Source organism: Cetorhinus maximus, chromosome 2 (genome assembly GCF_964194155.1).
Source record: "Cetorhinus maximus chromosome 2, sCetMax3.hap1.1, whole genome shotgun sequence".
NCBI lineage: Eukaryota > Metazoa > Chordata > Chondrichthyes > Lamniformes > Cetorhinidae > Cetorhinus > Cetorhinus maximus.
Window position 1 is genome coordinate 172,069,960 of NC_135880.1, and position 25,984 is coordinate 172,095,943.

The 25,984-nt window shown below is 43.6% G+C and overlaps 1 protein-coding gene across 1 annotated transcript in view; it reads left to right on the forward strand.

Annotated features, from left to right (window-relative positions):
- LOC144699678 (phospholipid-transporting ATPase ABCA1-like) overlaps positions 1-25,984 on the forward strand; it is a 159,556-nt gene that overhangs the window by 126,093 nt on the left and 7,479 nt on the right. Inside the window, exons 34-46 of the mRNA XM_078570819.1 lie at positions 85-190; positions 1,676-1,750; positions 3,634-3,803; positions 5,941-6,118; positions 9,567-9,682; positions 12,071-12,215; positions 13,853-13,976; positions 16,391-16,520; positions 17,217-17,337; positions 17,444-17,506; positions 19,078-19,184; positions 21,599-21,740; positions 23,926-24,060. Of these exons, the coding sequence (XP_078426945.1) occupies positions 85-190; positions 1,676-1,750; positions 3,634-3,803; positions 5,941-6,118; positions 9,567-9,682; positions 12,071-12,215; positions 13,853-13,976; positions 16,391-16,520; positions 17,217-17,337; positions 17,444-17,506; positions 19,078-19,184; positions 21,599-21,740; positions 23,926-24,060 (1,612 nt within the window). The remainder of the gene's footprint in view (positions 1-84; positions 191-1,675; positions 1,751-3,633; positions 3,804-5,940; positions 6,119-9,566; positions 9,683-12,070; positions 12,216-13,852; positions 13,977-16,390; positions 16,521-17,216; positions 17,338-17,443; positions 17,507-19,077; positions 19,185-21,598; positions 21,741-23,925; positions 24,061-25,984) is intronic.

The following is a 25,984-nucleotide window of genomic DNA, read 5'->3' on the forward strand; positions in this document are numbered from 1 at the left end:
CAGTGTTCCTACAGCCTGTTGTGACAAAGATATTTCCGCTTCTACAAGTAGAGAACCAGCCACTTATTTGATCTTGTCCTCTAGGTATGGAGGATTTTCGCTAGGCGGGGAAGGCTCTCAGTTACTACCACCAGGAGAAGAGATCTCTCAAGCCATACTCCAGTTAAAGAAGACACTTGAATTGACTCGGGTCAGTACTAGATTTTCTAGTCAAATACCTTGTGATATAATCTTGATCATTTTGCATCATAATAATATCAAAACAAAACCTTTTGATCAGCACAAACCAGTCTTACAAACAGTAGTTCTGTTTCCGAGGTAAATTGTTCCAGTTCTTTAGTCCCCCAGGACATTCACTGCTACCTGGCAGCATGTTCCCAGGTTTTCAGCTGTAGTCCTTTAGACAGCTCGAGGAGGCATGAAATACTGTCAGAATTAATCTTCCCTCCCCCTGCTTGGGGACACCACAGCCTCCCCCCGGCACTTCCCTCCGTTCTACACCATGAGACTCAGACTGGAAACTGAGAGGAGAACTGGACGGCACAGTGGCATTGAGCGTTAGTGCTATAAAGCTCAACCCCTTTGCACAAACTGCATGGACCGAATGCAATGCTTACCTTCATTCTCAAGACCTGGGCATCATTGGCAAGACCAGCAGTTATTGCCACCTCTAGTTCCCCTGAGAATATTTGAAGCAAAGCGTGATTTTCTTGACCACTTCACTTAAAGGACAGCCCACCACGATCATCACAGGGTATCAAGAATGGTCAAAAACTCCAACCTAGCTGGTAATGCCCATATCAAGAATAAAATTAAAAATAACTGGTACACTGGTTGTTTCAGTTTAAGGCAAAATATCCCTGCACCGTTGTCATAGCTCCTGTAACAGTACCTGCCAAAATCAACAAACTCTACCACCGAGAAGAACAAGGGCAGCAGATACAGGGGAATATACCACCACCTTCAAATTCCCCTCTAAGTTACACACCATCCTCACTTGGAAACATGTCGCCGTTCCTTCATGGCTGTTGGATCAAAATCCTGGAACTCCCTAGCAGCATCGTGGGTGGACCTACACCACAGGGACTGCTGCGGTTCAAGAAGGTGGCTCACCACCACCTTCTCAAGGGCAATTAGGGATGACCAATTAATGCTGGCCATACCAGCAACATCCACATCCCATTAACAAATGAAAAAAAGGAGGACGCATACATTTAGTACAATGTTTCCAACTTCAAACCATTGGGAGAATTAAAAAATTGTGATATGCTTCAATACTGCCTCTCGTTTGAATAATGTTCTTGTAAACAGGTTAAACTATTACCTGATGTGAATAATATGAAGGCTATCAAGCTAAGAATTAAATGAATAAACTTTTCTAATACTTAGATATATAGGCTATGGTATTCTCAGAACCCAGATACTGATCAGCCTTTGCATCTGGGATTCATTGTGTCACTCAAACCTCTAGCATTCAGAGCCTTGTAATGCCCACCCCACCCCACCCCCAAGGAGCCACTACTAATGTCTTATGTTACATGATCTGTGCGATGCATCTTATGTATTACTGTGGATACGAGCTGGCATTTACTCCTGCATCCCACTGAAGAGTGAACCTGACTGACGTTATTTGCACAGTAAAGATCTATTAAATGTTATACTCTTAATCCTCCAGGGCAGTGCCTCTGACCGCTTTATGAGCCAGCTCCCGAAGTTTATGTCCGGATTAGACACAAAAGATAATGTGAAGGTAAGGCTTGACCTGTTAGGACTTGGTGAGGGCCCAGCATTCCTGTCAGCTGAGCATTTTTAAATCCAGTGCTCTTTTCCCAATCTAATAATCCTTTGCTTTTGAATGTGGAAATAGGGAACAACATTGGAATTTGCTATTTTACTTTAATTGGATGTGTTTTTGTGCTCCTGGAGGTAACTGATGTCAGTGTGGGGAACAGAGTGCGTGCTTCTACTTTTTATAACCAGCGTCAGTACCCATTCTCACTGTAGCTCAGTACGGAGTAAAGCACCCTCCTACTTAGCGCTAATAATCCTAACACAGCCACCTCTATCTACTATGTAAGTGTGTCCCACACAGTTGTAAGGGAGATTTCCAATTTATAGCTAATTGTGATTTATATCAGAGGTTTGGACCAGGTAGATAGGGAGAAACTGTTTCCACTGGCAGGAGAGCTCATAACCAGTGGGCACAGATTTAACTTCATTGGCAAAACAACCATTGGGGGAGATGAGGAGAATTTTTTTAACCTGTAACGAGTTGTTATGCATGCACAATCTGGAAGGGTGATCTGAAAGCAGATTTAATAGTAATCTTCAAAAGGGTATTGGGTGTATACCTTAAAAAGAAAGACCTGCTGGTCTAAGGGAAAACAGCAAGGGAAGGGGACTAGTTGGATAGTTCAAAGGAGCTGGCCCAGACATGATGAGCCAAATGGGCTTATGTGCTCTCTGATTCTATGTTGCTGAAATATCGGCACTCAATTTGTGCTCGTTGTGAAATAGGTTGAGACTGGCACAAACTCCATTCACGAAGCATCCTTGTAGTAGTCAGCTCACGCTCCAATCGCACTGCTGGAAATAGCGGCCATGCCAGGTACCACAGGGCTGATTTTAACTGTTCCCATCAGGCAAGAAACAGGAGGGCAATGGAACGATCGCCTGTTATACACTACCCCAACCCCCACCACCCCCTCTCCCCAATTTTCCTCATCGTTCACTTTAACAATTAAAATCTGTCTCCATAGTTTTTGCATCTCAACATATAGCAAGCGCATAAGTACATAAAAAAATATTGCATCCTCTATTTAGTCCTACAGTCAAAAGATTTTTATTTTTACTGGTGAACCATTGAAAACCTACAATCGTGTAGAATTTTGCAGCATAAGCAATTTGGTAGGTCTATGTTGGTGTTTATGCTGCAGATGAGTCTCCTCCCACCCTATTCCATCTCACATGAGGGTCAATTTTAACTCCATGCCATTGCCTAATTTCCCCCAATCCTTATTTGTTTGGGAGTTTGGCCTTCTTCAATTTATTAGTTCCTTCCAAGGGACTATCCATTCCATTTTTCATTATCTTGTGTTGATGGTGTAGAGTTCAGAGATCGAATGGTCTCAGATAGAGTTTTCTGGTCTGTGAAGTTTAACTTGTGAGCATCCCTAGGCTAGAGTTAACCTGGATCATCTACCTAATTGCTGATACCAGCTAGTGTTTGTATCTATATGTGTGTGCACACGTGAGTGGATGTCAGGCGAGGGTAGGGTTGAGTTGATCTGTGATTTTCCACTCAAAAGTTAAATAACCCACCTAGGCTGGGCGCTGTTCACCTCAAGCATGCAGAGTGGCCACTGAAATGAAATACAAAATGGGCAGGTTGGTGCCTATGGAACGGCGACACAGCAAAAGTCAGTGACTTCAGAAAAGGGAAGATAATGGGCAAAAGACTGCAATAGAAATCAGGTCACACACAAATAAAGAGAGTCTTAAGCTTCAGTGAAAAATAATGCCCTCGCATGGGGCAGACTAGGTAAGGTGAGTGTTGCACTTATACTACAGTTACAGCGAACCCGTACCATCAACGATGCTGTTTCACGCTGCCTGTTTGGTTTTGCAATTCAGATCTGGTTTAACAACAAAGGTTGGCATGCCATTGGAGCCTTCCTGAACGTCATGAACAATGCCATTCTGCGTACTCGCCTAGCAGAGGGCGAAGATCCAAGCATGTATGGAATCACCGCCATCAATCATCCCCTCAACCTGACCAAAGAGCAAATATCTGAGGTGGCTCTGTAAGTACCCACTTCTCGTCTCCTTCACTGCAAACTGTTTTAAGACAAATTAAATTGCTCTTGCCTAACCCAGAAGGGAAAAAAACAGTTCAGACCGGTATTCTTATTTCCCAGTTTGTACTGGTGTTCCATTTTAAGGTATACAAGACCAGTTTGGACCAGTATTCTTATTTCGCAGTTTTTACTGCATAGGACAAAAAACGGTTGCAAGGGTTTCTTCAGTTTTTTGAAGCAGCTGCCTGTTTTATTTAGTGCTATGGATTTACATTCACTAGAAACTCCATAGGATTTCCAGCGATACATAGATTGTTTTTATCCATTCATGGGACTTGGGTGCTGCTAGTCAGGCCCGCATTTGTTGCCTATCCCTGGTTGCCTCTGAGAAGGTGGTAGTGAGTTACCTTCTTAAACCACTGCAGCCCGTGTAGTGTAGGTAGGTCCATAATGCTGTTAGGTAGGGAGGTCCAGGCTTTGGACTGTCTCTAAGTTGAGGACCGGTTTGATCCTTGGGGCCATGCCTCTGAAGGAGCTAGATTAAGTCACCTCGAACGAAGTTCATTGGAGACCTGAGACCTGGCAGTGAAAGGAGTTATTAGTGGCACCAGTTTGTGCCAGATTAATTCCCGATTCAAAAGGAAAAGGATAATGAGATAACCCACTGTGCCACCCAGCTCCCTCTCTCCAAATTCTGTTCACACTGGACTACTTTCTGGCTGTGGCATCTCTAAACTGAATCTTAATTGTGGAGCTGTAGCATTCAAGATAGTGCAAAACCTATGCCAGCTACGTTCACATATAGATCCCAATGATGAATGGAGCATGTGCAGATGCTCTTGGGCATCTAGTCTGCAGGCATCTGCCTATCTTATGAGAATAGAATTTGCTTAAAAGGCAGAAGTCAAACCAAGGGAATAAATAAAACGGTGCTATTATTTGCAAATGGCCGACCGATTGTGACTTTTTTTTGAAAGTGGGAAAGATGTTGAAGTAAATACTTGTCAACATTGACATGACCAGTGAGATGATGCAAATCTATGCAAAAACGTGATGATATGTTACGCTAGTAATTTAACAGGATGAGCTGTCGCTTTAAAATTCAATCATGTGGGTGTAGTTTGTTGACATTCAGTGTTAGAAAGCTGATGCTCGGCCTCCCAAAGAGAGAACGGGTACAGATTTAAGGGTAAGATTGGAGCAGAGGGGCCAATAAAAGATTATACGGTGGGGGGCTTGGGGGGTATGTGGGAATGTGAGTATGTGGGAAGTTGAGGTTACAGTCAAGTCAGCCATGATCTTATTACATGGCGGAGCGGGCTTCAGGGGCCATATGTCCGTATGTAATGCTTAGAATTTTCTACAGTCACTTGAGGTAGTATTTGTAGCTATATCATTACCAAATGCAGGATTTTACAGGCCCTCGCTGGTGGATTTGCAGGCAAGGGGGCCCGTAAAATTCTTCAGGTGGTCTTCCTGCCACCTAACCCTCCCCCCCACTCCACAACAGACCTGTCAGAAATTTTATTGGTAAACGGATGAGGCCTAGCGTGTCCATCCCGCCTTTGCCCCAGTTGAGGCCCTTCAGCTTCCTGCCGAGCTGCAACCTTGAGGCCAATGAAAGGAGGTCAGGGTCAGGAGGGATACCTGGCAGGTTGGCCTGCTCAGGCCTTGAACAAGGAAGGGGAAGCCAGGGGGCCTCAAACCTGGCACCCTTTCCCAATCGGGACCTCCCGTAAGATCTGACCCCTCTAGGTGTTCTCCCCCCCCCCCTTCTTTCCTTCTCCCCTCTTTCTTTTCCAATGCAACTGCTCTCTCTGGCACCTGCTCCCCGACTTACCGTTTGCCCTGGGCTTTCCAGGCACTTAGAATCTGGGGACTGACTGTAGTCCCAGCAGTGGCCACCGCTACCAGTGGTGCTGCTGAAACTACAGAGCTGTCGGATACGCGGATCGAGTGGGGTGCGGGAGTTCTGCACCCAGCCAATTAACACTCCACGGAATGTTAAATGATGTCATTGGACAAATTCCCCATCGACTTTTGCGGTGGATGCTGCACATCCCCCTAGATAGACAGCCCTCCTTTGTTTCTTGAACAGCACCATTTGATTGTCTGATTTTACTATTCTGATTGTACATTACAGGATGACCACTTCAGTGGATGTTTTAGTTTCTATCTGCGTGATCTTTGCCATGTCCTTTGTCCCGGCGAGTTTCGTTGTTTTCCTGATTCAGGAGCGGGTCACCAAAGCGAAACACATGCAGTTCATCAGCGGAGTGAAGCCGGGCATCTACTGGCTCGCTAACTATGTGTGGGATATGGTAAGTAAGGAATTTCATAACGAAATGCTTCTAACCGTGGAATACCAAGAAATGTGCTGCAGCTTCAAGAGGGAATTGGACACTGGAAAAGAGACAATTTGCAGGGCTACAAGGGAAAAGCTGGGAAGCGGCACTAATTGATTAACTCTTTCAAAGAGCCAGCATTGGCGTGATAGGCTGAATGGCCCCTTCTGCACTTCATGATTCTATGCTGTTTTAGTGGTTGTGAATTTTTTGTTGCGGTTCTTTTTCCTTGATGGAAAAGCCACAGAAAACCTGGAATAGTGCTTCCGCTGCTTTCCCATAGAAGTTACGGTGTACAAACAGGAGGAAACCCCTCCAGCAATTCAGCCCCTTTAATTTGAAGAGGAATTCGCAGTCCCTCTTGCAGATATATCTTCCCCCACTGTACTACTGTTGACCAAAAAAGTTAGTATGAAGCCTACTTCATAGTCATCACTTCACTGACAGTGTCCCAGAGAAATATCGTCCTTGTTTTCACAGGGTTGTCGAGGGTGAAAAAAAATCTTTTATATTATGAGGATGAATAGTTAATTCACTAGGGGATTGGTATTACTCAAGTGCAAAATAATATCTAGCAATCTTTGTGTCCCAGAATCTGCTCATGAAGGACTTTCTGGAAAATGAACAAATTGTTCAAAAAACATGGTGTACACTCTGTTCCTTCATTCATCAGCACTCGTAGTTCTTTTAACATTTATGAATGAATTATGATGTAGTTGCCCATGTTTGGCAAAGGCATCTTATCCTTTCACCATCGAAACCCCTGCCCTATAACCAATCCAAGTGCAAAAAGCCTCCCAGTTGATGCTATCTGTACTGTTTGCTATACATCGCTGCAGTGCTGATTGCTGTATCAGTGTGTTTGTACAGCATGCTGGTGTCCTCTAGTGTTGGGAATCAAGTACTGTAAAAACACAAACTCCTCAGGAACAATCAGTGGCATTTTATTAATTGACATGTTAGATCATGAACTAAAGAGTAAGGATTCACCTGGTCATTGTTTGTAGAATCACACTTGTGAATATTTCTTCTGTTTGATATTTTCAGCAAGATTCTAACTTTCTGTTGGGAGGAGTTTATAATTTGTCTGGAAGTATTGATCAGCTGAGTAAATTCACAGTTTTGCTACACAGGCCAAACAGAGGAATTCTGACTCCTAAGTCTGGATCAGTTGAGGTATTAGACTAATATACCTGAGGAAAGATAGGATTCATTTCTGGCTTTCATACTCTCTTCTGGAAATTTATAAAGAAGCAGAGACGGATTTAAGCTCTGGGTTTCACTGACCACATTCTTCAACAGTATCTAGCATAACAAACTAGATTTGGCGGTGCATCAAGATGGTCACATATTTGAGATGGTTGACCTTGCACCTACTTTCTGTCATCTTCCCAAGAGTAGGTTGGTTAGGTTCTTAGGTGTTTATTTTGACTGTTTTACCAACCCAAAGTTTGTGACAGATGATTTCTTGTACAGTTACTTTTATTTGGCAGTAGACATTCTTGAGTTGCTGTTAAAGCCTTCATCGTGACTCCTTGTCTTTGAGGTTTTCTAAGAATTTATCTAAATTGATGCATTGTAATATTGATTTTTTAAAAATCAGAACATCATATTCTAATTATTTCATGGGATGTGGTTGTTGTTGGCTAGGCCAGCATTGGTTGCCCATCCCATATTATGGCTTGAGAAGGCGATGGTGAGCCACCTTCTTGAAAGACTACAGTCCATCTGTCGCAGGTACACCCACAGTGGTGTTAGGGAGGGAGATCCAGGATTTTGACGCAGTGTTAATGGAGGAACGATATAGTTCCAAGCCAGGATGGTGTGTGGCTTGGAGGGGAACTTGCAGGTGGTGGTGTTGCCATGCACCTACTGCCCTTGTCCTTCTCAATGGTAGGGATCACAGGTTTGGAAGGTGCTGTTGAAGGAGCCTTGCTGAGTTGCTGCAGTGCATCTTGTATATGATACACACTGCTGCCACTATGCATTCATAGTGGAGTAAGTGAATATTTAAGATGGTGGATGGGGTGCCAGTCAATCAGACTACTTTGTCCTGGATAGTGTTGAGCGCCTTGAATGTTGTTGGAGCCACACCCATCCAAGCACTCCCGACTTGTGCCTTGTAGATGGTGGACAGGCTTTTGAGGAGTCAGGAGGTGAATTACTCCCCTCAGAATTCCCAGCCTCTGACCTGCTTTTGTAGCTGCAGTATTTATATGGTTGGTCCAGTTCAATTTCTGGTCAATGGTAACCCCCAGGATGTTGATAGTGGGAAATTCAGTGACAGGAATAATGCCATTGCATGTCGATGGAAGATGGTTAGATTCAGTCTCTTGGAGATAGTTATTTCCTGGCACTTGTGTGGCACGAATGTTACTTGCCACTTGTCAGCCCAAGCCTGGATATTGCCCGGGTCTTGCTGCATTTGAACATGGACTGCTTCAGTATCTGAGTAGTTGTGAATGGTACTGAACATTGTGCGATCATCAGGGAACATCCCCACTTCTGACTTTATGATGGAAGGAAGGCCATTGATGAAGCCGCTGAAGATAGTTGGACCTAGGACACTACCCTGAGGAACTCCTGCAGTGATCTCCCAGAGCTGAGATAATTGACCTCCAAAAACTTCAACCATCTTCCTTTGTGCTAGCTATGACACCAATCAGTGGAGAGTTTTCCCCTGATTCTCATTGACTTAAATTTTGCTAGGGCTCCTTGATGCCACACTCTGTCAAATGATGCCTGTTGTCAAGGGCAGTTACTCTCACTTCCCCTCTTGAGTTCAGCTCTTATGTCCATACTTGGACTAAGGCTGGAATGAGTTCAGGAGCCTAGTGGCCCTTGCAGAACCCAAATTGAACATTAGTTAGCAGGTTATTACTGCATAAGTGCTGCTCGATTGCACCAATGATGACACTTTCCATCACTTTGCTGGCGATAGAGATGATGTGGTGGCAATTGGCTGGATTGGATTTATCCTGCTTTTTGTGGACAGGGCACACCTGGGCAATTTCCCACATAGCCAGTTAGATGCCAGTGTTGTAGCTATGCCGGAACGGTTTGGCTAAGGGGGCAGCAATCTTCAGTACTATTGCCGGGATATTGTCAGCGCCCATAGCCTTTGCAGTATCCAGTGCCTTCAGCTGTTTCTTGATATCGTGTGGAGTGAATCGAATTGTCTGAAGACTGGCATCTGTGATGCTGGGGGCCTCTGGAGGAGGCCGAGATGGATCATCCACTCGGCACTTCTGGTGAAGATGGCTGCAGATGCTTTAGCCTTTTGCACTTCTGCACAATGAGCTGAAGACACAGAACTTGAGGGGCAAAAGCCCAATTCTTCCTCTAGCATCCCTAAAACTAAATATTTCATTTGACATAAAGCATATTACTGTTAATCACACATTTTGGTCTTGTTTCCTTGCAGTGTAACTACGTGGTTCCTGCCACCTTGGTCATTCTCATTTTTGTCTGTTTCCAACAAAAATCCTACGTGTCTTCCTCCAATCTGCCCGTTCTGGCTTTGCTTCTCTTCCTCTATGGGTAAGTCAATACATTGTTTGTTTTTGTGCTCATTTTCAGTGCCTTTTGTTTGGGAGGGATGGAATAAAAATGGCTGCCGAGCTTCAAAGTGCACAGTTCTCTTTGTTGTTCACTTCCTGTGAAAGATCCCTGTTTGGCGAAAGGGTTTGAGTTTATGCTCCTATTGACACCGGGATCCAGCACGTCCAATAGATTCCCCTGGACCTAAAACTTCTCTGGGTGCTATGTCTGAATACGGAGGAGATACCTTTGGGCAATGCACCACTGACAGACTGATAAAGTGCCTGAAAAAAAATCCAAGAGGAACACAACTCAGTTTACACTCTTAACTTTTTTTTTTACTGCCTGTTGCTTTGTCAGGGCATCACAGCCCAAACCCAGCCCCGTGCCTCCCTTCCCCTGTTCTCCTGTCACCCCACCCACGCACACACAAGCATAGGGAATAGTCTTAGTTTTGTACGATCTTATAAACACAGCGATTGAGAATCGGCAGCCCATATTCCTTTTCTCCCAAATGTCAATACGTGCTGTAAACTCAGCTCAGCCGTGCATAAAGTCTAATTCTAAGAAAGGAAAAAAGCCTTCATTTAGATAGTGCCTTTCACAACCTCAGGATATACGTTGCAGCCAGTGAAGCATTTCTTGGGTGCAGTCACTGCTGTGATGAAGGAAACGTGGCCGCCAATTTGCGTACAGCGAGATCCCACAAATAGCAATATGAGAAGGGAGCACTTCATCTTCTTTAGTGGAGAGGGAGAAGGATACAGTGGTGCAGCATATATATCTGCATTCTGTATAATGCCTACCAGCACAAATTAGATTTGTGCTAATGCCTGGTTATATCAGATGGTTCAATTCGCCTGTTCCATCGCTGGTAAAATTATGTGGAAAAATATGCTTCATGCAGCACAATAGCTTTAAATTAATATTTGCCACTTAAAATAGTCTCCTCAATGACCTACTCCTCTTCCTGTGGCCCACCTGCTGTATGAATTGGGTTGAGACTACCAAAACTAATTCATGAAGGGCCCCTACATTCCCCAGGGCCATAGGTTAACTTAAATCATCAACACAGACACCAATCACCTTATGCCACATCAGAGAGAGATGGCCCATCGCATCAGCCTGAGCTTGATTCGGTATAAGTTACTCGGTCCTCCTAGTTTTGTTCCTTCATCTTTCCGGTTCCTTCCCTTCAGCATGCACATTGCGTTATAAAGCAAAAAAGGAGGCCTTTCGACCCATTGTGCCTGTGCTGGCTCTTTGAAGGAGCTTTCAAATTGACCCCACTGGTGTGCTTTTTCCCCGTAGCTCTGAATCTTCCCTTTTCAAATGTATACACATCCAGTTCCCCTTTTGCGAGGCATTATTGAATCTGCTTCTACCACCCTTTCAGGCAGTGCATTTCACCATTTCCTGGTCAAGATGCTTGCCAAGTCACTGCCAATGCTGTTTTTTAGTCCTGCTGATGAATATTGCGGAAATGTGGCACAGAGTGGCTCAGGAGCAGATTCTCCTCCCTGAGGGCAAGATGGCTGAGCTGAGAAGTTAAGACTGCGAGAACCAAGATACAAGGTCTCCAAGTTCCTTTACCCAGCACATTGTTGCATTGCGACCCAGTCCGCTCTTAGTGCAGAGGAGAGAGGATGTGGCCATCTCCTCGTACTGCCCCTCGTGATTCAAATTCAGTAACAGGGACAACAGAGAGCAGGAAATGTAACCAGGAAACCGTGGAAATTTGCAAATTCAAGAAGTTGCTTGTTCTTCAACCTTTAGCCAGAAATAAAGGCGGTGCCCAACTTTCTGAAGAGAAGTAAATGGTTCCCAGTTTTGCTTGATGGAAATTAAAGTGCAGAGATTGCTGTAGTGTAAGCAAAATGCGGCAGCCATCTTGCCCACAGCAAAGACCCAGGGACAGGGTTAAGATAAATAACCAGCTAATAGTGATATTGGTTGAAGAATAAATATCCAGCTAATGGTGACGTTTGCTGAAGGATAAATGTTGGCCTGGAAACCAAAGGACTCACTGCTCTTCTTCCAATAATGCCATGAGATCTTTTGCATCCATCTGAAAAAGGAGACAGCGAGATCCTAAAGGTGGCATCACCTACCGTACAACTCCGTACTGCACTAGCCTAGGTTTTGTGTTTGAGTAGGTGGGAGGAGGATTGAACCTACCTCCTCAGAAGCAAGGAGAACCAAGGTGACGTGTCCTCTATATTAGCCAATGTCACCATAGCCAGAAATTTACGGCCTGTCGTGGCGGGGATGGGGCCTTAAAATATGGCGAATTATTCTAAATTCCATTGACTTCGACGGGACCATAAAATCCCGCTGTCTTAAAATTCCAACCATGTGTTTATAATAAGAGCTCCTTTCTCCTTGCAGGTGGTCCATCACCCCTTTGATGTACCCAGCATCATTTGTGTTCAGGATCCCCAGCACTGCCTACGTGATATTAACCAGCGTGAACTTGTTCATTGGTATTAATGGCAGCGTGGCAACCTTTGTATTGGAGCTGTTTAGCAACACTGTAAGTTAATGAAGTTGGGCTATCAGTCACTCCTAAAATGGGACTCTGCCAAGCTACTGACTGAATGCCTTCTCTTAAGAGGAGGATTGCTTGATCTGATGATCAGAGACACTGTGTCCGTTGGCAATAATAGGCAATTTAATGGTTGCAAAAATTGACTTCAGATTTGGATAAACCTAATGAGATAAGTGTCTGTCAGTTGTGGCATTTCGTGATATGTAAATTATATTTCTAAAGAGTTTCCTTGGCATTAACAAATATCCCATGTATGACAGCATAGTTTATCACCTGCGCAAGTTATACAAGGGCAATATAACATTTTATATGTATGATAACATAACATTGTTGGGATGTGTTATATGCATGTTGATATAACTTATCACCTATGGCAGCAGCAGTTTATACAGGCAGTACTCAGAAGTTTGTACTCTTGTGTCCTTTAACTGAACAAACTGACTCATGACCATACATTAGTTTCAAGCGGGTCCCTGTTTGATTCTGTTGTCATTGAGTGTGATAATTACAGATGTCGCTCTTTAAATTCCAGCAATTTTCTACAAATTCAAGACCATTGTTTTGAATGTGCTTGACTGACATGTTCCCTCACACCGTGTGGTATTGCTGTAGTTTATGGCGGTGTAACAAGTGACTGCAATGGTTTGGTCTGTCTGTAGAATAAGTGTGTGTCAAATCCTTCAGCTGGATTTTCCAGACATTGGCCTTGAAAGGAGAGCAGGGTTTATTAGAACAATGCCTCGAGTCTGAGGGTTAAGCTATGAGGAGAGATTGAACAAACTATGGCTGTATTCCCTGGATTTTAGGAGGTTAAGGGGTGATTTGATCGAAGGTTTCAATATATTAAGGAGAACTGTCGGGTAGATAGAAATAAACTATTTCCGTGAGCTGGGATGTCTAGGTTTAGATAGCATCATCAAAAAATTAGAGCCAGACACGTCAGGAGTGAAATTAGGAAACAATTCGTCAAACAAAGGGTGTTGGGAATTTGGAACTCTCTTCCACAAATGATAATTGATGCTAGATCAATTGTTAATTTTAAATTTGTGATTTATAGGAATAGGAGTAGGCCATTCGGCCCCTCGAGCCTGCGCTGATATTCAACTAAATCATGGCTGATCTTCTACCTCAATGCCATTTTCCCACACTACCTCCATATCCCTTGGTATCTTTAATATCTAGAAATTTATCAATCTCTGTCTTAAACATATACTCAATGGCTGAGCCTCCATATCCTTCAGGGGTACAGAGTTCCAAAGATTCACTACCCTTTGATTGAAGAAATTCCTCCTCATTTCAGTCCTAAATAGCCTAGCTCTTATTCTGAGACTGCGTCCCCAGGTTCTAGTCCCTCCACCCAAGGGGAAACATCTTTCCTGCATATTTTTGTTATCCAAAGGCATTAAGGAATATGATGCAACATGCCTATGGCGTTAGGTCACAGATCAGCCACGATCTCATTGAATGGCGAAATAGCTAATTGGCCTCCTTCTATCCCTATGTTATTATGTTCTGGCACAGTGAAATGAAGCGGTAATAATAATTACTTGCAACTTGCCTAATTTAAACTTTTGTTCAGCATTCCTTTAAATCTGTAGACGGGTTCTCTTGTTTTGCTGCAGAAACTGAACAGTATTAATGAAGTCCTGAAGTCCGTGTTCCTGATCTTTCCCCACTTCTGTTTGGGCCGTGGATTGATCGACATGGTGAAAAATCAGGCCATGGCGGATGCCTTAGAAAGATTTGGTATGTAATAGTTATGGACTTGTCATTTTACTCCTGAATTTCGAGTGCATTGAACTTTGAGGGGAAAATAAAACCACCTTAAAACATGACCTTTGCACTAAACGTAGCCCAAGTTCAATTTTGGTCGTGTGTTTTCAAGACCAGAATATTTAAGGAGCGGAATGTAACCATAATTTGAAGTGATGTGACATAGGGTGATTGGCATCTGTGTTGATGATTTAAGCTAACCTATGGCACTGGGGTATGTTGTACTCTTGGGATAACTAATGTCATTCTCATTCCTCGGTCGCAAGTTTTATGTTTAAGATCCATTCAACCTCTACTTTTAACTTCAGGTGGGAGGCGTGCGAGTGGGGCCTAGGCCAAAGCAGATGGCAAATCATTTGGGCCTTGGTAGTATGAGGCCATGGAGATTTAAATTCCTGGGCGTACCCTACATAGGCCCTGTCAAACTCGATTCCAAACCTGATAGGGAGTGTCATCTCTACATGTATTCATATATCAATAGGGACTGCACTCAGAATAGCATTGTTAAAATACTAACAAGGTGCATCAGGAGTCCAAAGAGTAAAAAAGCACACTTGCAGCTGGTAGATTGGCATCCCATTGGCGTTATGAAGAGAAAAAGGGGTAAAGTGCTATTACATCTGGTTTCCACCCTTTTTTGTATTGTGCTGGGATTTCTCAATTGACATCAGATCCAAGATTCCCACGTTTATAGAGTGGGAATACATACCTCTAGTTGTACAGGCTGAGGATTCCTATTTTATATTGTGGGTGGTTGGGGGTGAGGAGGGGGAGGGGTTGGGGAGAGTGGTAGGGGAGGGATGGGGGAGGTGTTTGCCCTGTCTTTCCTTATTTTGCTCTCATTTAGGATATTACATGCCCCAGTGAGGGGGAGGCCTTTTGCTTAGCATGATTTGCTCCCACCACCCCCACCGACTCCCTGGTCCAAAAGGCAACCTGAAGGCCTCAGGCCTTTCTGGTTGCTGCTCGCCAACCTTGACAATGAAATATTGTTGGCGTAGACGTGAAGCACAGCTTCAGGCCTCTGAGGCTTGCACCTTTGTTCCTCATTTCCTGCTCAATTTTAAGATGTCGGGCCCAGTGTGTCCATTGCATCGAGACTTGGTGACTTTTCCACTTTGATTTCTCCTGATTCCTTCAGAATCAACTTCTTTTGCCCAATTATCTCTCATAATATCCTCTTCTAGCATTCCGAGCCTCATTTTGATTCAAGATGTGTATTTAATATGCCAATTAAAGCTTCGTCCTCCTCGACTAGATTCAACCTGCGGACAGACTGGCCTTTACTTTTACAGCAGATGCTTTATTTACTGCAATATCGCATAGTAGATATTTTTTCATAATCCCTTCGGGGCTCTTCCGATCTTCCTTTTCACTTCCATACTACACCACACTTTCTATACTCATCATGATTTCCTTTGGCTATTGTTAAACCCAGGGTTACTTGCTGATGCCCTTCAGCAAATGGTCTATGAGAGCTCACTGAAACAAATCCAAAACCGGGGCGGGGGGTTACATTTGCAGATTAAATGTTCCCAGCCAGACTTTAACTCGCTGGAAACACATATTAGAAATTCAGGTGAATGTCTGATTTGTAGCCTATGGGTTTTGCATGGATTAATTCTTTCTCCTCAGAGCATATTGATTTTGTTTTACTCCAAGTTTCTTGATGTTATTCATTAACAACCGTTGAAATGGTAAATATCAGCTGACAGCACTATGGCTGCTTCAAGTATCATAGCACCAGCAGGCCATACCCACTGATGCTTAAGCAGTGCTTGATGTTCATTTTGCATAATTCAGCAAAAGCAATAACTCCATCAAAGGATAATTTCATGCTGCAGTAAGTGTCCTGGATCATGTTAAAAAAAAAAATGTCTCACACAGAAAGATACTGCGTCACAAAGTACCTGATCCAAATGGGAACCCTCCCTCTGGCCAGGATTTTCTGGCCCCGCCCATTGTCCAGTCCCGCTGGACTTTTGGCTGGGCCGCCGAATCTCCTGTGGTGGGTCCCGTCACAATGGGGCCTGAAAATACGGAAAATCCCAGCCAATGCCTTTAACCCCTCCCAGCCTTCCAACCCCCCAAGATCTTTGCGTTCCTCCAATTCTGACCTCTTGCGCATCCGTGATTTTCATTACTCTGCCATTGGCCTTCAGCTGCCTAGGCCTTCCTAAGCTTCTCGGCTCCTTTTAAGAAATTACCTCTTTGGCCAAGCTTTTGATCAGCCGTCCTAATATTTCCCTATGTGGCTTGGTATCAAATCTAGTTTAACAGCACTGCTGTGAAGCGCCTTGGGATGTTTTACTATGTTAGAGATGCTAGATAAATGCACGTTGTTGTTGTTTTGGGGTGAACTTCACGAGGACTCTCTCCGTTTGTAGGTGAGAATCGTTTTGTTTCCCCGCTTTCCTGGGATCTCGTGGGAAGGAACCTGTTTGCTATGGCTGTGGAGGGAGTGGTCTTCTTCTTCATTACTGTCCTGATTCAATACAGATTCTTTATAAAACCAAGGTAAGTGGTGCCAGAAGCTGATAGGGCTCAACGAAGAAGGGTGAAAGGAAGCTTGTGTGGAGCATAAACCCTGACGTAGACCTGTTGGGCTGATTGGTCTGTGTGTATGCTGTAAAATGTAAATGTAATTCTTCAAGTCGCAAGGGCTCTTATAACTGTATTTCCTCTTTAACAGCTGCTGAATAAACCATTACATTAAAGTTGGAACAGTTATTTTTGTTATCAATTAACTTTAGATCATAACATTCGAGCACATTAGTCATTGAATTCATTTAGCGCCTTATTATGTAATGCCTTCCACCCAATGAATTACTGTTCTGGTGTAGCCTGTTGTGAGGCAGGTCCTGTGGCACAGTGGGTAGCGCGCCTACACCTAAGGCCCAGAACTGCAGGTTCAAGTCCCACTTCATGTCTTGATGACAACAAAGGTTGGTTGCCATCTTGTAAACCCTGTAGCCTGTTGTGTCAGGAAATGGGCAACCATTCAGCACCAGAATATGTACCACGATATTTAAAAGTATTTGATCTATATTTAAAATAAGCTTACATCAATGCACAAAATATTAGTAAAAAAAATAATGGTATGTAGAGAACGTTTTTCAGTTCAGTAAAAGAAGATGACTGTTGTATATTATTATTGAGCATGGTATTACTGCAAAATATGGAGGGTTAATGTCTTTTATATCCTTTGTCTAGACGCACGTCTGTAAAGCTCCCGGTGCTAGCTGATGAAGATGAGGATGTGGCTAAGGAGAGGCAGAGGGTTCTGAGTGGTGGGTGTCAGAATGACATCCTGGAGCTGAAAAGCCTCACAAAGGTGAGTGGTGACAAATGCTTTTGATCAGTGGGGTGATGCTGGACTGATTCTCTTGCTTTTATAGAGATGTTGTTGTGCCTCATTAATGAGCGAGCTTCTGTTACAGGTTTACAGGATGAAACAGAAGCCTGCAGTGGACAGACTTTGTATCGGGATCCCTCCGGGAGAGGTAGGAGAATTGAGAAATGCAACTATAGAATCATAAAATATGACAGCACTGGAGGGAGGCCATTTGGCCCATTGTGCCTGTGCTGGCTTTGTGAAATAGCTTTCCAATTTAGCCATGCGTCTCCGCTTTTCCCCTTAGCCCTGCAAATTGGTCCTCTTCTAATACGTGATCTATTGCCTTGAAAGTCCCTATGGAATTTGAACACACCATCCTAGCTAGTGCATTTCAGATCTTAATAACCTGGAGCCCATTCCTGAAGCCAATTAAAACGTAACTCCTTGGAACCCAGTATGCAAGGAAGTCTAGCAGCAGAGTGGTCCTCCTCAAACATAAAATGTAAAAGTACTGTGTTGGATGCTTTCCAACTGAGACTCACTCTGCCACAGAGTATCAGGAGCATCTATAGGCCAATTTTGTGAAATAAACTAGAACGAAAAGAGAAAAATAAAACAGATTAAGTAAACTAATGCAATGAAAGGAAGGGGCCTTTTTGAGGGGGCAATATTTTTAGCCTTAGGGTTTTTAACATGAGATAATTATGAGATTCCCCGGCTGGATGTTCTCTCACTGGCAGAGAGACGTTTCGTGGAAAATGATTCCCATCATAGGCTGGGAGTGTACCAACTGCAGGAGCACCACCAGAGAGAAAGAAAATGGTAACTCCAATTGGGATAAAAACAAAAAACTGTGGATGCTGGAAATCCAAAACAGAAACAGAAATACCTGGAAAAACTCAGCAGGTCTGGCAGCATCGGCGGAGAAGAGCACAGTTGACGTTTCAAGTCCTCATGACCCTTCAACAGAACTAAGTAAAAATAGGAAAGGGGTGAAATATAAGCTGTTTTAAGGGGGTTTTTTTTTTGCTTGTCCCAACAAACCACCCCCCCCACCCCTTAAACCAGCTTATATTTCACCCCTTTCCTATTTTTACTTAGTTCTGTTAAAGGGTCATGAGGACTCGAAACATCAACTGTGCTCTTCTCTGCCGATGCTGCCAGGCCTGCTGAGTTTTTCCAGGTATTTCTGTTTCTTTTTTGTTTTGGAACTCCAATTGGGACGTCAGGTACAGGGAGACAAAAAGAAAGCCTTGCATTTACCTAGCGCCTTTTCTTGCCTCAAAATTTCCCAAAACACTTTACAGCCAACAAAGTGTCTTTGAAGAGTGGTCACTGATGATATGTAGGAAATACAGCAGCCAAATTGCACATGGAAGGCCTCACAAACAGCAATGTGATCATGGCCAAGTCATTCACTTTAGTGCCTTTGGTTTGAGGGATAGTGTCATAGATTATAACTAGATTGTTCGGGTGTTTAAAGTATTTTCTTTTGTTTTCTCCTTGGGTAGAAGCAGGGATCTGAGTAAGTAGCCAACTCCAGATTTTGGGACATTTCCATTAAAAGCTCAATGGTTATTTTAGGAGTCAGGAATCACGATTGAGTAATTCAATAAGTGCCCTTTTCATCTGATCTTCATTCATTTTGTTGAGGTGATAAGAGTGTGTATAATTCCATAGCTGTCAAAATCCAGAATGCAAGCAAGTTTTCTGATGTTGGTGTTTCTCCTGCTCTAGTGTTTTGGACTCCTAGGGGTGAACGGCGCTGGGAAAACAACAACCTTCAAGATGTTGACCGGCGATAGTTATGTGACAGGAGGAGAAGCTTTCCTCAATGGTTACAGGTAAGACAGTGGGTGATTCATCATGTGAATATTCTCTTAAAAAACTCATGTGCCACAAAGTAAGTCCATATTGCGCATGCAATTAAAATGCCTGAGTGGTGTCTCTACCTCACAGCTGATTAGCGAACACATTTTATTCTCCCTCTTTTAGTTTTTCCCATGTTCCATGTGGTCACCACAATGCCGGTTGGATCACCTTGATGCCAACTGTCACTTTTCAGGTTTGGTGGGTGGTTTCACAGGCGGATGTTCTTCCTGCCGCTAACCTTCCCCATTTATCTGGGGCTGGGAACCAGAGCATGACTGACCAGGAGTGTCTCTTTCTCTTACCACCTGCCATAGGCATGTTGGAAGGATTCCCAGGTTGACAATTAACCTGCTTGGCCGTGTGATGAACGCACCTTCCCGCCATCAGGTACTGGAGTGGGACTCAAACCCAGAGCTTCTCACTGTGCCTCATGACATCGTTCAGCTAGCATATTTTAGTGTTTGACTGTTTTTCAGTTAGTGTAAAGCATCGCTGATTTTTATGCCTCTTCTATAAATGTGCCTGTTTCCATTTTTTGTCGATTGTTTATATTGAGGGTGGATTCAGCAGCTGCAGCTGTGCACAGCTTGCACGTGTATTAGCATAAATCACACTCACGGCTTTTTTTATACTAACTGGCACCTTCCCCAGTGCCTGGGAAGGAGGAGCCAGGACTAAAATGGCTCGGCTGACACTGGTGCAATGTATAGGGGCCATTCATTGCTGTTGGAGGGACTCTGTAACATTTCAATTTCAATTTATTGTCCGTACAGAAATACATTTCAGGTACATTGCTCATTCATTAAAAAAAATTACACATGAATGAATAATAACAATAAAAAGGAAGAAGATTACCCTATCACAAAAGTCTAACTTTGACTAAAATATGTATTAAAAACTATTCCAGTACATTAAGATAATCAGTCAATGAGTCCCAACATGAGCGCATATCCTCATCCCTTCATCAAACTCCTGTTAAAAGTTCTTACAGAGAAGGGCATGAATGAGTTCAGGAACTGATTTCCTCCTAAGGGGATGTGCAGTGCCTCCAAAAGCACTGGTCCTGGGTTTGTCCACATAGTGGCGTTGCTTTCTAAATGAGTTCTTGTTGTTAGAAACAACATGTAGCATAAGTAAGTTACTGACACTTTCTGAGGGAGGCGAGGTGAAAATTAGCTACTGTGGAACTGTGCAGGGATAAAATTATGACCTCATATTCCACTTAGGACATGTGGAACTTTCCAGGGACTGCAGCGGACTTTAATTAAGAGATTGGGCAATGGCACTTCACTGGGGAGCATGTCACACAAATTATCCTATCAAATATCAGCAGCCTTATTGTCAAGCCGTTTTGACATTGGCACCTGACAGCTAATCGAGAACTAACTGCGAAGAGGAACATATAGCAAGAGGTCGCAGATGCAGCAGTTGTTCAGGAGGAAAGTTGCCATTTCAGTTTTTTAGTTGGTCATTTGACACTGACGTCAATAGCAAAAGTGAAAATGAAAAATAATTTTCTCAGTGTCTTACATGTTTTATATTTCCATTTCTACAACATATTTCGGCAGATGTAAAACGGACCTTCTTTTACTCATTGTTCCTGATCAAATTTATCCTGGGTGTTCAACCCTGCTGCAGGCCTCTGGAGGGATACTCTGAACAGAATTTTACGACAGCGGGATTTTACGGTCCCGCCAAAGTCAGTGGAGTTTAGAATGGCTCGCCGCATTTTATGGCCCCGTCCCAGTCTTGACGGGGCAGTAAAATTCTGGCCTCTGTGTAGAACCTGGCACAGCAACCTTGCCTCAAAGTGGCGGCTCATGTCAGTGGATATCCAATTAGAATGCGTACAGCAAGGTACCACAGGGATGAGATATGAAGGGGTTGGAATTGAGCTGCTTCCATCAGCAAACCTCAGATGCTGCATGTGTCCGAGGTGACTTTTACACCAATATCAAGCAGTGGAGCCATGACTTAGACTCATTTGAGGGGAGAACATGAGTGTCAGTTAGCATCATTATACCCTAAGGCTCCCTCATAGATCACCAGAGTCTTATATTATGGATGTGCTTTGAGGTTGCAGATTAAGGTTATCCTCACAGTGGATGCCTGCCAGCCAGCCTGGATATTTATAGCCCTTTTATATCAAAGTGATCAAGATCTATTTATCTTGTCTTAGGAACCTGGTTCCGCTGAGCTTTCCTGAGTTATCTTAAATTTCCCCAATTTAGCTGGAATAACACAGTAAGGTCCAGAGTGCATCCTAGATTTGCAGCTGAAGGGCAGAGACTGCTCACCACATGCTCAGCAGATGTTTTGTAAAAGGAGAGGAGCTTGCAGAGGTTTTACTAAAACAAAATGCTTTGGTTTGCTCTCCCTGCTGCAGTATTCTATCCAACATGCAAGAGGTCCATCAGAACATGGGTTACTGTCCTCAATTTGATGCCATCAATGAGCTGCTGACTGGCCGGGAACATCTGGAGCTGTATGGACTCCTTCGTGGAATTCCTGAAAAAGAGATCTGCAAGGTAAGATTGGTACCATAAAACTTGTGATTGGTCTGAGTGACATTCTTCCAGTAGCTCATGCTGCCAGCTTTTATAGAAATGTGTGGAACGCATATTCTCCTTTTTGATATGGCAGGGGGGGGAAATGGTTTCCTTCTCCTCTCCTCACCCTTTCTCTCCTGTTCTGCCCCATCCTGTCCTGTCCTGAAGATGATAACAATCAACGACGTTTTCATTCTTCATTGTCGAGACTTTAGCAATGAGATTGGTCAGGTATTCAAGCCATCATAAAGAGACGGCAGCTGAGGCAATCATATTACAAAATGTTTACAGCACAGGAACAGGCCGACATGTCCTTGTCGGTGTTTATTCTCCACATAAGCTGCCTCCTATCCTACTTCATCTAACCTCATCAGCATATCTTCTATTCCTTTCTCCTTCCAGCACTTACCTAAATTTCTCTTCATTGAATCTATGCTAGTCACCTGAACTCTTCCTCATGGTGGTGAGTTCCACATTCTGTTCCTGTTGTCCCTAACTCCACACATCCACATTTTTTAGCTGGATGACAAATAGAAGGGGACAGCTGAAACCTAACCTAACCTGGGGATGTAGACCAGCTGTTGAGCCACTCAGCCTCATTGCAACCAACTCACTGTGCCCAGACCAATGCCTCAACCTGAAGGAGTGCCAGGTGGACTGTTCAGAGGTCCTGTGATTTTCTATTGGTCTGACATGGCCTAATCCCAGTTTTCAAATCCCTACATGGTTATCTTATCTAGAACCTTCTGAGATCTTAACTCTGCTCCAACTGTGGCCTCTTGAACATCCACAGTTTTCTTTACCCCCACTATTGGTGACTGTGCCCTCAGCTGCCATTAGCTCTGGAATCTGCTTGCCTAACCTCCCTGACTCTGCGCTTTCCTTTAAGATGCTCCTTAAAACCTACCTCTTTGAACAAGTTTTTGATCATCAACCTTAATATCACCTTATGTGACTCAGTGTTTAATTTTGCTTTAAGATACTTCTGTGAACCGCCTTCAGACATTTTATTACATTGAAGGCACTATATAAATATGTGTTTCTATGTGGCTTGGTGTCAAATATAGTTTGATAACACTCCTGCGAAGCACTGTTGGATGTTTTAGTGACATTAAGGGCACCAATTACATGCAAGTTGTCAAATTTGCCTCAGAGTGCCATTGGCGGCAGTAAGAAGCAGATCTGTCTGCAGCCTTGGTGGAAGGTGTGTGTGTGGCATGGGAGATGTCAATGAAGAGAAAAAGAGTTAAAGAAAGAATTTATCACCCTGGCAGAGTACATAAAATAACAGAAAACATTTATATGTGCCTTTTAACGTTTAAAATCATCCCAAGGTGCTTCACAAAAGTGTAGTCAAATCGTTAGATACCAAGCCAGAGAGGATGATACTGGGAGGGGGTGAACAAAGACTTTGTCTTTAGCGAGGAGAGGGAGACAGAGATGCAGTAGAAAGAGTAATTCCAGAGTATGTGGCCTTGGCGGCTGAAGGCAACCAAGTGGTGGGGAAAGGACTCACCAGAGGTCAGAGTCGAGAGGTTAAGAGATGGGGAGGATGGGGTTGTTGGGCTGGGAAATGTCACAGAGCCTAAGGGATGAGGACAAGATTTTAAATTTGAGGCCTTGAGGTGCAGGGAGCTTGTGTAGTCGGCAAGAACAGGGCTGATAGATCAGTGGGACTTGGTGAGGTATAAAATACAGTAGCAGAGTTGTAGATTAACTAATGTTTACTAAGATTGGAGGGTGCGAGGTCAGCCAGAAGACCCTTGGAATAGTCAGGTCTGGGGTGATGAAGGTTTGGATGAGGGTTTCGGCAGCACATGGATGGAGGTTGGGGTAAAGTCAGGCAATGGCAGCAAGGCTGAAGCAGGCCATCCTTGTGTGGGATGGATGGTCGGACGCTCAACACGAGGTCAAATATGATCTCGAGATTGCGATCAAAGCTAGATAATTAACAGTTGAAGCAAAACTGTGGCTACTAATCTGTGGCTGTTAGCAGGGCAAGATTTTCCGGCTCTGCCCGCAGCCAGGATCACCCAATCCCGCCGAAAGTCAATGGACTTTTGGCTGGCCCGCCACGTGACCCGCGGTGGGACCCGCCACGGCAGAACTGGAAAACCTTCGGCGCAAATTATTTTTGTATGGTGACAGTCTTCCTTTCCATCAGGTTGCTGAATGGGGGATCCGAAAGCTGGGAATTATTCGATACGCAGACAAAAGGGCTGGCAACTACAGTGGTGGGAACAGACGCAAACTCTCCACTGCCATGGCTCTGCTTGGAGGGCCTCCTGTGTTATTTCTGGTGAGTATTTGACACTATTCATTATGCCCTGCGTGACTACCTGAATTTTTCTACTAAATTTGGATGCAGCGAGCACAGCAAAAAAAAAACACACACATAATGCTTATAGCACTGCAAACGGAAAATAGTAAACTCATAATGAAGGGTTTTGATAGAGTCAGAAACTGTTTCCACTGACAGGAGGGCCGGTAACCAGAGAACACATACTTAAGGAAAATTGGCAAAAGTACTGGAAGGAAGATGACTTATTTTTAACACCGTGATCTTGAACACACTGGGTAAAAGTTTAAGGGAAGCAGATTTAACAGTGACTTTCAAAAAAAAAGTTGGCATATGCTTGAAAAGGAAGAAAAAATAATGCAGGACTATGGGGAAAGCATAGGGGTGTGGGGTTAATTGGGTCATTTCCTCAAAGAGCCAGCACTGGCATGATGGACCAGATGGCCTCCTAGCTCTATGACTCTATATTCTAACCTCGACCTTGTCACATAATCACACGTCAACCTCACTTGCAGCAACAAACTTGCCGTTGCCTTATTTGCTGGTTTTAAGGGGGTGGATTTCCGCAGGCGTTCTTCCGCTGGTCCGCCATTGCTTCAGCATAAGCAGCATGTACACCGTTTCCGATTGTTCTGATGGATTTACAATAGGTCACTGGGAGAATCTCTATGCACATTCACCCCCAGTATTTAGTCCTTTGGAATACACCCATGGGAGAGGCAACTCGGCCTTTTCTTAGAGACCGGTGCAAAATCCAGCGTGTTGGTATAAAAATAGCCTAATGTGCTTATGCTAGATCCCCTTCTGTGCTATTTTTATACAAGTGTTAACTCTATTAAAATAAGAGGGGGTAACTGTGGGCAGTAATGTGAAACAGACATTGTCAATTCAGCCAATGAAGTCATCAGCAGTGAAAATCAGGAGAGATGTATCGTGGGTGGCTGATCCGATATCACCCGTTCTAGCCCACTGCCCAAAATTGCCCCCAAGGAGTTTGAAATAAAGCAGTTACACACCAGTACACCATCGCATGTTCCACCCTATGAAATCTCAGTCACGCTAGTTGTGCTCTTCCAGGTGTGAAGCACTTATAAACCTAGATGAATTTGCAAACGGCATACCTGATTATACAGTGCTTCAGTTCCATCCATAGAATTAAGTCCCAAGTGTGTAAACCTATGTAATGTGTTATCCTCTATATATTTCTATCACTTGAAAGCATGATCATTAATTCAGGAATACTGATTGGTGGTTAAAGGGTTGCCAATACCAGTTATCTCCAGTTTGCAATTACGTAAAATGGCTGCAGTTCCTCTTTGTAAAGTCTTTTATAACGAATTGGTACATATGTGCGGGTAGAATTCCCCTGTTCTCTATTTTACTGGAGTTATTAACCTGCTTAAAATAAACAGGTTAAAGGCTTCATCAGCAAAATAGGGTGTTTCATGTGTAACGTTGAAAATACCACTTTTTAGAATTTCAGCCCACTCCGAGGTAAAATAGTTTGGAACATCACATGGGTAACTGTTGTGCAGTTTATATTAAAGAAACATTTTGGACTCTTTCGAAAACAAGGAAGAAGTTTTCACGCAAAGATGACATTCATGGAATGGCTCAGAAGTTGGTCCAGTAGCATACATAAGTGGTTATATTACTGGGCTAGTAAGCCAGGGGCCTGGCCTAATGATCAATAATGTGAGATGTGAGTTCAAATCCCGCCAAAGCACATGGGGAATTTTGATTCAATTAATTTTTAAAATCTGGAATTTTTTAAAAAAGGCTAATTTCAGAAATGGTGACCATGAAAATAGCAGATTGCAATACAAACCCACCTGGTTCGCTCATATCTTTCAAGAAGGAAAACTGCCATTCTTACCCAGTGTGGCCTAAATGAGACTACAGACCCACAGCAATATGATTAACT